The sequence below is a fragment of the Borostomias antarcticus genome (genome assembly GCF_949987555.1).
Source record: "Borostomias antarcticus genome assembly, chromosome: 14".
NCBI lineage: Eukaryota > Metazoa > Chordata > Actinopteri > Stomiiformes > Stomiidae > Borostomias > Borostomias antarcticus.
The window spans coordinates 15225510-15236531 of record NC_140247.1 but is presented as its reverse complement, the minus strand read 5'-3'; the positions used below and the strand labels follow the sequence as shown (position 1 = coordinate 15236531).

At 48.1% G+C, this 11022-nt stretch overlaps 1 protein-coding gene across 2 annotated transcripts; it reads left to right on the top strand.

Moving 5' to 3' along the window:
- Window positions 1-9150, top strand: LOC311317773 (pyruvate dehydrogenase (acetyl-transferring) kinase isozyme 2, mitochondrial-like). Of its 2 annotated transcripts, none has more exons than XM_084448882.1 (11): window positions 1-207; window positions 833-974; window positions 3230-3301; window positions 3407-3591; window positions 4657-4746; window positions 4922-4999; window positions 5228-5304; window positions 5431-5529; window positions 6384-6494; window positions 7075-7188; window positions 7683-9150. In XM_084448882.1, the coding sequence occupies exons 1-11, from the start codon at window positions 90-92 to the stop codon at window positions 7824-7826; spliced, it is 1230 nt and encodes a 409-aa protein (XP_084305008.1). In that variant the 5' UTR covers window positions 1-89; the 3' UTR covers window positions 7827-9150. The 2 variants fall into 2 exon arrangements, with proteins under 2 accessions (XP_084305008.1, XP_084305009.1); XM_084448883.1 differs by lacking the exon at window positions 1-207 and adding an exon at window positions 226-380.
- The last annotated feature ends 1872 nt before the right edge of the window (window positions 9151-11022 follow it).

The following is an 11022-nucleotide window of genomic DNA, read 5'->3' as shown; positions in this document are numbered from 1 at the left end:
AACTCGCAACAGCGAACAAAGAGGAGTTCTACTAACATTTATTCTTTTCTACTATCTATCGGAGCTGTTTTACCCGCCTCACTTCCAAAATGAAGTTTGTTAGATTCCTGATGAAGAACGCAGCTTTGGCCAACGTGCCAAAACATATTGACCATTTCTCCAAATTCTCCCCATCGCCGCTGTCTATGAAGCAGTTCTTGGATTTCGGTGAGTAGAACAATTTTGGCTCGTCGTTTTTGTAGTTGGTGAAAGTATGCATGCTCCAATATAGCAATGCACCGGCACAGATTGACACAATGCTGCAGTGACGCAATTGGGGAACTGAGGCGATCGAGGGATTCCAGGCAGCACGGAGCTTCTCTCCGCATAACAGTTGATCGGTAACGCATTTGCATAATAACACCTGTCCGCTGTAATGAATGTAAAATGATATAAGATGCATTGCGATGAAGATGTGATTATACTGTGAAATGCGACGGTTTCCACCGCAGTCGTGGGTGGATGTGGTTGAAGTTTGATATCAGCACAACAGACCATCACAAAGTCACATGCATGGCTCACGTTTAGCCTACCCCAGAGGAACACGATTCTCCCTCCGGCCAATCATATTATGGAAGAGGCCAAGAGCTCACCTATTGTTCCCCTGGACTATAGGCTATGATTATGTGGTGATGATGATGATGATGATGATGATGACAACGTACACTCGCTTGCACCACTCTAATCGAATCTAGTCCAATTCAATTACCACTAGTCCTCATGTTCAGTTCTATTTAGATGTACTATTTTGATTGAGTAGCCTACATCTATTAAGCACTGACGTCATCTCCAGGTACCACCAACGCCTGTGAGAAGACCTCATTCGCCTTCCTCCGGCAGGAGCTTCCGGTCCGGCTGTGCAACATCATGAAGGAGATCAACTTGCTCCCGGACCGCCTGCTGTCCACGCCGTCGGTGCGGATCGTGCAAAGCTGGTAAGCGTGGAAACTTGCGTATTGTGCAACTTGTTAATAGGCTAACCTGTTGCGTGGTCAAACGTCCTCTAGCCGCGGACTATGGTCTCTATAGGCTAGGGTAGGTTTAATCAGACATTGATCTTTTTAATTGGTTGGGATTCATTTAGTCACTGTGTCACCTGTGTTTAGGATTTGTAGCCCCCGCATATCAGCAACACCAGGTGGGATAGCAGGACTTGGTGGATTATAACGGGCTTCGTCATCACTCCAACACTTGGCCAGCGGCCCGGCGCGTCAGTTCCCTGTTTTTGCTGCTGGGCTGAGAACAGAGCGAGTGAACTTTGTCCCAGTTCCCTCCTCCCCTCGCTGTTTTCGCCACTGCAGCAGCAAATCTCCGCTGTAGAAACGCACAGTGTGTACTCTTCAGCGCTCCTGGAAACAGAGTAACGGGAACTCGGGTTGCTTCATGGGTGTATCCGAAAAACCGGATACAGTGGCTACTTTGTCAAGTCAAGTCGAACTTTATTTGTATAGCAAATTTAAAACAACCGTGGTTGACTAAAGTGCTGTAGGCCTACAACGATGATAAACAATAGCTTGAATATGAAGAAATGTGCCAGTTTGCCATACGTACGTTTTTGATGTTTTTCTGCTTTTGCCAAATTATTGTCACGTTATTATGACACACGGAGGCTATTTGATCATAACAAGAGATGTTGTTTTTGCCTGTTCGAACTGGAAAGTTGTTTACTCAGCCACGCCCACCGGGGCAAATACACTCAGCGCGTGCACGCGCTATGGGATGACGATTATTTCAGGGCTGAAATATGATAAGGGCGCTGCGCGGCCCCGCGAGTTGTTTTGCTCGTCTTATACAGTGGGCTACGGGGGAATTCGTTCCCGAAAGTTCCCGTTGTTTGAAAGAGTCTGAGACACAAAGAAAACCAACTGTTCCTCTGTTTTACTTTTAGTTAGGTCAAATTGTACAGTGCTTAATTTGATTATAGCTGCTAGAATTAGACTACTTTGCAGTTTACACCAGAAATAGGATTAGCTGCAATCTAATAACCTAATCCACTGGAATGTCATTATTATACGAGTCATTACAGAGGCAGCTACACGTACTGCAAACTAGAATGGTGGTTTTATGGAGTATGTTGTTGTTGGCAGATGGCGGTAATGGTGCCATAAAGATCCAGTACTCGACCCTGACCCGACCTGGTATATAACTTGTTTTCACCAAACCTCCCCCCCTATCTCTGGCCCGTCTGGAGGAGGAGGGGGGGTGGGTGGCACGCTGCCCTCTGATTGGTGGAGAAGGGGGACTGGGTTGTTTGCTGTCTAGGAGACTGAGAGAGGGGGATGTTGAGCTATTTGTTCAGACGCAGGTGTGAAGCTCAGCCCGCAGAGAGACCAGCGAACCGCCAGGCTCCACGTGATGGAGAGACCAAATATGACGAGCGGTCTCTATAATCCTGTAGTGTTGAGGGAGGGAGTGATAATAACAATGTTATTATCACGTTATAACGCTAAATCCCCCTACCAGAGAACAGATCTTTTCATCTGCTCATATAATAACAGATATGACATCATAGTAAACGTTGCAATGCAAACAACACCAGCTCAAGTCAGGATCTGAGTGAATCAGAGAGTAAACACACTTGTGTTCTCAGATGACTGTGAGCCTTTTTTTGTTGGTGTGATAAAGAGCTCTACCATCCGATAGGCTAGATCAGCCCCCTGGCTCCCAGGCTGGGAGAGGGGAGGGGGCGAAGACTCAAAGTGATTTACTCTGGGGGTCGATTCACTGGTGTGTGAGAGTGTGTGTGAGAGTGTGTAGGGAGGATCACATGGATGGTGGGACACACTCACACACACACACACACACACACACACACACGTGCACGCACACACACTTGCACGCACACACACACACACACACACACACACACACACACACACACACACATTCATACACTCTTAGCAGAGTGCCTGGTGATGGCAGTTGGGTTTCCTAGCTTGGTAGGGATGCAGGATAAGAATGCCATAGCTGGACTTCTGCCCAGCTTGAGAACTACCAGTGGAAAACAACTGACCAATCTGTTTACTTTTCAATATCTATGAATGTTTTTACCCAGTCGGTAAATATTGTTGATGCTGTGTGTTGTTTTTCCAACACTCAATTGAAAAAAAAACAAGCAAACCCTAATAGTGTAGATAGCCTAATGTTTGTGATAGATAATCTCTAATTCCTCATCCTGTATCTTCTTCAGGTACATCCAAAGCCTGATGGAGATCCTCCAGTTCTTAGACACGAGCCCAGACGACCACAGTGTCTTACAAACGTGAGTTTCCCCCGGCCGACGACTCAGGATGTCCGACTCCTTGAATGCTACGATGACGACGATTAGAGAACGATATTATTAACGGCTGTTTCCACGACGTCGCAGGTTTGTGGAGACCCTGGAGACTATCAGGAACCGCCACAACGACGTGGTGCCCACCATGGCGCAGGGCATCATCGAGTACAAGGACACCTTCGGACAAGACCCGGTCACCAGCCAGAACATCCAGTACTTCCTGGACCGCTTCTACATGAGCCGGATCTCCATCCGCATGCTCATCAACCAGCACAGTAAGCCCCACCCCCTGGCCGCACGCTCACCCAATCACAGTCATCCCCCGGGTTCCCGTCGCTAGGCAGGATAGTAATGTCACCCGTATTACAGGTGACTCGAAAGTTCAGCTGGCCACCCTGTGGTCTGAGATCCAGCCGTGCCATCAGATTCAATCCTCTGAGAATAGTTTTCAAGGGCCCCGTTGAAGAAAAAAAAAACAAGCTTAGCTCCGCCCAAAACTATTGTGATTGGTTCAAAGAAATACCGCGTTTTTACCCCCCATCTCAGAATGATAATCGGGTGCAGCCAAACTTCTCCAGTGCTGAAACAGGGCAAAATGAAGTGTGAATAAAGGTTTGACTTTGAGAGACAATAGCCACACTGAAACACACTGAGGACATTTGAATTAATTTAAAAGTGAACTTGACAGTTAGAAGTCCGCGGTCTGTAGTCAGAATTTGTCACTCCTCAAGCTAAACTTTTTCTCCCTCAAATCAGTCTGGCATTGCTCATTCCAACCCCCCTTTGATCAAACTTGCTACCCAGGCAGAATTCAAACCCCACTGTTGAACCTCCCTCTCCGGCCATGAATGAGTACTTTGAAGCTGAGATTAATTATTACACCCCACAGCCTTGACACATATCCAAGAACTGTTCTGGCTCCGTGCCCACATTACACTTGGCGCAACGGTTTGGCACGGAGAGACGGGCGCACCATGTACTATAGCTTTAAACCTGCTGACGCGGCTCATTCTTAAAAAGGAGGAGAGAAAGAACCGGCTTGTTAAAGAGGCAGGAGTCTCGTTCAGTTGACCGCTCTGCTGGCCCTCAGGCTCGGGGCTTGTCATCCAGCCAGGCCTCTAGAGAAGGCCTTGGAAGCTGGGGCCTCTTGTCGTCCCTGTACCCCCCCCCCGCCCCCCAACCGGACCTCACTGGTTCTCTCCGCCCTCTGCTTGACCTGTCAATCATTCACCTGTGCTGGCTGGACCCCTTCCATTACATGTACCCTCTAACACTCTCTCTCTCTCTCTCTCTCTCTCTCTCTCTCCGTCCCCCCTCTGCCTACCCCCTCTTCTCCGCAGCGCTCATTTTCGACGGGAACACCAACCCCGCCCACCCCAACATCATCGGCTGCATCGACTCCGAGTGTGACGTCACCGAGGTCATTCGAGGTGAGGGAGGAAGGAGCGGTCCAGAGGGAATTATGGGCCAGGGGAAGCTAGACCCGGTTAAAACCCGCATTAACACTTCAATTAAATCCCGAAAATAAACGGCGAGGGAAACGTGAGCGTGTGGCTCCCCTCTAACATCCTGGTCCTTCCTGCCTGTGTTCCTCCCTCCCTGCAGATGCCTATGAGAGCGCTAAGCTGCTGTGTGAGCAGTACTACATAGGGGCTCCGGAGCTGGAACTCAGAGAGATGAACGGTGAGCAGCTGGTCTCTCAGGACACTTCCTCTTCCCCCCCGAACCCTGTCTCACCTCCTCCTCCCCCCCGAACCCTGTCTCACACAACCCTCCTCTCCCCCAGAACCCTGTCTCACACCTCCTCTTCCCAAAACCCTGTCTCCACTATAGTTGGATCTGACCCAGACCAATTTAGTTCAAACAACCTGGACCTCATGAGTTGATTTTTCCCTGTCGTTCTATTTCCAGCGAACAACGTCAGACAGCCCATCCAGATCTCCTACATCCCCTCCCATCTCTACCACGTGCTGTTCGAGCTCTTCAAGGTGAGACAGGAAGTAGTCAGAACACCTCTTTTAAGTATCGCGTCGTGTGACGCTGCGATCGCCTCGGCTGCGGCTATCGGACCGAGGCCTAAATCTTCTCCTGCTCTGACCTCTGACTTCCAACAGAACGCCATGAGAGCCACGGTGGAGAACCACGAAGCCAGCCGGACCCTCCCCCCCATCAGAGTGATGGTCGCCCTGGGAGGGGAGGACCTGTCCATCAAGGTGAGGGACAGCACCAGGGACAGCGGGGGCGGGATCCTCTTGAGTTGAGAATGGGACCGTAGGTCACGAACGGCCTCTTAGAACCAGGCACGAAGCGCACGTACCCGTGTAAGAATAAGCACCTTGCAACAGCAAAACCAAAAATAGAGCCGCCGCCGTGTGATCTCACAGATAATCTATTTGTTCATTCATGGAAACGCCTCGGGGGTTAATCAGGGTTAACTGTAATTCCGTAATAAAACATAAGGCTCAGTGATATTCACGCCCGAACTACTTGATGCGCTGCTATCTGGGTTCTAATTGTTCTCTGGGTGTAGTATACGGCCGTGATTAGGCTACATAGTTCAGAGTTGTCATCGATCACGCCACCGAGTCCTGCTCGACGTGACGTGATTGGAAGTGTGCAACAGCGCCTTATTTAGCAAGGATTACCTCTATTAGTAGCGCTATTAGTTGATACTATACCTCCCTGAACTCTGGCCAGATTGTTGGCAGTCATTGTAATTGAGCTGACCGGGGCAGCTGATGAGCGGACTCAGCTCGTCAGCCTCCTCGCCAGGCTAAGCTGGTCAAACCGCCACGCTCTGATCCAGCACAACGCGCCCCCGCTCAACTCTGACCCACATCCTGGTCACTGCGTTGCGTAATGGTTAAGATTAGAACGATGAGGGGGTTTTAACATCTCTGTTTCTCTCTCTCTCCCTCCCTCTCTCTCTCTCTCTCTCCCTCTATCCCTCTCCCGCCTTTCTCACCCCCTCTCTCTCTCTCCCCCTCTCTCTCCCCCTCTCTCTCTTTCTCTCTCCCCCTCTCCCTCTCCCTCTCTCTCTCTCTCTCCCTCTCTCTCTCTCTCTCAGATGAGTGACAGGGGTGGCGGTGTTCCCTTCAGGAAGATCGAGCGTCTCTTCAGCTACATGTACTCCACGGCCCCCACGCCCACCATCGGAGACCACCAGAGAGCCCCCCTGGTGAGGAACGCACACACACTCACACACACACACACACACACACACACACACACACACATGTATGCACACATACACACACACAGGGCCCTTTTTTAGTCTTTGTCTGTCGCAGACTCAATTTTTCTCTCCTCCGCCGACTGCGGTGTGCGATGAATTTTCTTCAATGCGCACCAAACTCGGCCGAGCCGAGAAATATTGAGTTTGCGACAGACAAAATCTCGCCTTAGCACTTTGCTCTAAGCCCCGGCTCGAACACAGGGCTCACACTGTTAATCTACTTATCTGTGACCTCATAAAGAAACCACACACAGTCTTATACAGTATGTGAGCCCTAGATTAACTGTGGGCATCATGTCTCCGGTACCCTGAGGAGACAGGACCCTCATCACCACACAAACCCTCTCTATACCACACTCAACCAGTTTTGTAATTTGTACTGTTGACGCATTTGTACTTTGGTCCACCTTGAAAACGAGATGCTTCATCTCAAGGGGTTTTCCTCTAATAAATAAAGTTGAAAGTAAAGTTGAAAGTATGTGTTTGATGTGGTCTAACGTGCCTCTGTTTGGCTTGTCTCCAGGCTGGCTTCGGCTACGGACTGCCCATCTCCCGCCTCTACGCCAAGTACTTCCAGGGAGACCTGCAGCTCTACTCCATGGAGGGACACGGCACCGACGCGGTGGTCCACCTGAAGGTAGGAGTCACACACACACACACACACACACACACACTGGCACCAACGCCATCGTTCACAGGAATCAACATGTACAGTAGACTGTCCTGTAACTCCTCCTCACACACACACACACACACACACACACACACAAGGCCTCTTATACAACGTTCACAGGGTCCCACGGCAGAACACACTTTCGCGGTTCACCCAGATGTTACACATCCTCTGATAAAGAGTCTAATCTACTGACTTTGGACTCCTGCACAGTCCGGCGCAAAAAACACGCAAACAACCTTCCTACACTCTACTGTACCTCGACAACAACATCGCCACCTGCACATAAACGATCTCACACGGTGGCTAACCTCCTCCCTGCCTCTCTCCCTCCACTCCCTCTCTCCCTCTCCTCCTCTCCCTCTCTCCCTCCCTCTCTCCCTCTCTCCCTCCCCTCCTCTCCCTCTCTCCCTCCCCTCCTCTCCCTCTCTCCTTCCCCTCCTCTCCCCCTCCCCCAGGCCTTGTCCACCGACTCCGTGGAGAGGCTTCCGGTGTTCAACAAGACGGCGTTGCGCAACTACAAGGTGAACCTGGAGGCGGACGACTGGTGCGTCCCGAGCAAGGAGCCGCTGGACCTGGCCGTCTACCGGGCCACCAAGTGAGGAGGAGGTCGGACCGCTTTAACGGCGCCAGCGTGACGATGATGACGGGAGCATGAAGCCGAGGTGGTGGCGGTGCTGATGGGGGGGTCAAGTCAAGCAGCGGAAGAATCCCCTTCCCCCTGATTGGACGGCTTTAACCCCCCCCCCCCCTTGAACAGTTGTGGTTTCCTGTTTCGGGAAAACCGATTCCCTGTTGTAGCTGAATGTTGTGACCTAGATAGGGAGGCGGGAGGAGGCGGAAGAGACTGAATCCGTCGGGCCTTAGGGCCCATCGTCCAAAAATGATCGTCGGTCAACGGCGACCCCACCGACCCCCGCCGTGGGGGCGGTAGTACCCGGAGGTGTCACCCAGGACAGGAGCACCCGATAGCCCACCTAGAGACGCTGTCTGTGGGGTGTGAGGTGAAGCACGAGAGCCTGGTTGGGAGGTTAGAACCAGGAAGCATGAAGAAGGTCCTAGGATAAGGTCAGAAGGTCAGAGAGAGAGAAAGTGAAAGAGAGAACGAAAGTGCTTTCAGTTCACATTAGAAATGATGAGTCAGAGGGATTGACAGTGCCCAAGGTCTAAATTGTTATGTCCAGGTGAAGAACATCAATGGTTTTAAGTATTCCTGTGGAAAATAGCCATTTCAGTTGAGGGCGAATAGTACAGATACACAGAATGATCTGGAAGGTTAGGAGATTTGCCCAAAGCAAAGTCACCCAACAGTAGGCTAGTTTGGAGAGCTTGACAAGTGCCTAGACAAGAAGATTGTATGCAAACTTTAGTGGCCATTGAAACTTTCCTTTATTCTAAATGGACCTACATGTACAACTTTGGTGTGAATAATGGTGTGAGTTCACTCAGTGAGAAAAGTCTGCAACATAGTTCCTTTGCTTGAAACAAAATGTTGTATCATATCAAGACACATGAGAATGTATTGCGTACGTATGTCAAATGTTTGGGAATGAATTCCATGGTTTTCCAACTATTGTTTGTTTGTTTATTATATTTTTTCCTCAAACACACGCCTGCTCTGGAGAGGTTATCAGTACCGTTGGAGTGACAGTTCTTCCTGCTTGTTGTACAGTAGCATGAAAAGATAAACGGGTCCACGTTTGTTCAGCCATATCTGTACTGTATACTAATACTCGCCTTGTTATGTTTCTATAGAAACCCAAGTGCTTGTTTATGGTTATGTTTCTATAGAAACCCAAGTGCTTGTTTCTAGTTTGTATTCATGTTTGTACTTGAATTGAACACATGTACATTTGGATGGTCTTCTATTTTTTTTAAAGAAAGTGATTGAAAATAAACTTGAAAATAAACTATGTTGAATATGAAGTATTTAGTCGAGTGGTTTTGATTGAAGTGTCAATAACCTAATAGCCTGGTGTGGTGCCTCTACCCTTATGCAAAGAAAATATATTCCCCTATGTATTAACTGTCAATATATTATAGTATGTCAAATATATGGAGGAAATATACTGATTAATATATGATACATACATAATATATGGAAGGAATTGATGCTTTTCATATATTGCAGTACATTGGAAAATATAACTGGTTTCCTATATATGGAAATGTATTGTTTGATATATTACATTATATTTTCCAATATATGGCAATATATTTTTGTTTCATAAGGGTGTGCTTCTAGGTCAAGCACAACAGCCGTGCTGGCTGCCTTGGGGTCAGAGTTCAGGTTTATATGTGGGGTTGAGGTCAGCGCTGGGACCCTGTTCCGCTGACTAAGGGTCAGTCAGCGTTTATTCACAACCAGCGTTAGCAGTAAGGCTGAGTGAGCTGTTCCTGGATCAGCAGAATATGCACATTCGAAGAGGAAACTCTGAGGGTGTTTGTGTGTGTGTGTGTGTGTCTGTGTGCGTGTGTGTGTGATATATATCATAGGTATGTGTGTGTGTGTGTGTGTGATGTATCATAGGTGTGTGTATGTCATATATCATAGGTGTGTGTGTGATATATCATACTGTACTGTAGGTGTGTGTGTGTGTGTGTGTGTGTGTGATGTATCATAGGTGTGTGTATGTCATATATCATAGGTGTGTGTGTGATATATCATACTGTACTGTAGGTGTGTGTGTGTGTGTGTGTGTGTGATATATCATAGGTGTGCGTGTGTGTATGTGTGTGTGTGTGTGTGTGTGTGTGTGTGTGTGTGTGTGTGTGTGCACGTAGTCGGTGGGGATCTTCTCTGTGGAAGCAATCAATTTCAACCACTGTCAGTAGGAGGCCGTTAGCCAATCAGAGAGGAGCACACGATTCATTGTTGTACAACTGTTTGTCAGAGAGAAAAACAAGGGGAGGAGCCCAGAGACAAACTGTCCAATCAATCGGACACAAACTCCCCTAGTCCCTCCCCTCTGTCACTCCGCCAGCCAATCAGCTCTGTCAGGAGGCTGCGCTCCATCAAGACCAAAACCACTCGGCACAAAAGCACTTTCTACCCCAGAGATTCAAGATTCCTTTTATTCGTCACATGTAATGTACAGTACGGCTCAAACATTATGCTACAGATAAACTCTAATTACTCAATTACAAATTACAAATGTATAAGTTACAAATGTACAATTTGTACACGAAACCCAATAAACACGAGACCCAATAAGTACCCTTTCGATAAGTATAGGGTATTTATTGTATTTTGTGTTCATTTGTGAAATTGTAATTTTTGCAACTGCACCCAGCCTCCGCAACAAGTCCTGCATCCACCGCTGACTCTGCAGGATTATTTTACACTGTATTATTATGTATAAAGGATCATACTGTATTTGCCTCCTCACTATTGCATTTTGCGCTATTATATTTCACCCTGTCCTGTCTCGTCATTGCACCTTGTCTATTGTTGTCTATTTATTGTTACGCATCAGCAGTCCAAAGCAAATTCCTCATATGTGTGAAAACCTAGCCTAGCTAACTTAAATAAATCAGATTCAGATACAGTATGTAGTGTGTGTGTGTGTGTGTGTGTGTGTGTGTGTGTGTGTGTGTGTGTGTGTGTGTGCGTGTGTGTGTGTGAATGTGTGAAGTTACACGTACAGACTTACATAACATTAAAACGTTAAAACATTATGTACCCTAGTGAAAGTGAAAAGTCAAATGGCTAAAAACAGAGTGGAAATATCACATCTCCAGATCATAACAGTACGGTATCAGTCACATCAATCTAAAGAACAGAATGTAGGCCTATTC

Coding starts and splice junctions, on each gene's coding strand:
- LOC311317773 (XM_084448882.1), top strand. CDS start 90: ATGAAGTTTGTTAGATTCCTGATGAAGAACGCAGCTTTGGCCAACGTG. Junction 208..832: donor GAAGCAGTTCTTGGATTTCG/GTGAGTAGAACA, acceptor CGTCATCTCCAG/GTACCACCAACGCCTGTGAG. Junction 3,302..3,406: donor GACCACAGTGTCTTACAAAC/GTGAGTTTCCCC, acceptor ACGACGTCGCAG/GTTTGTGGAGACCCTGGAGA.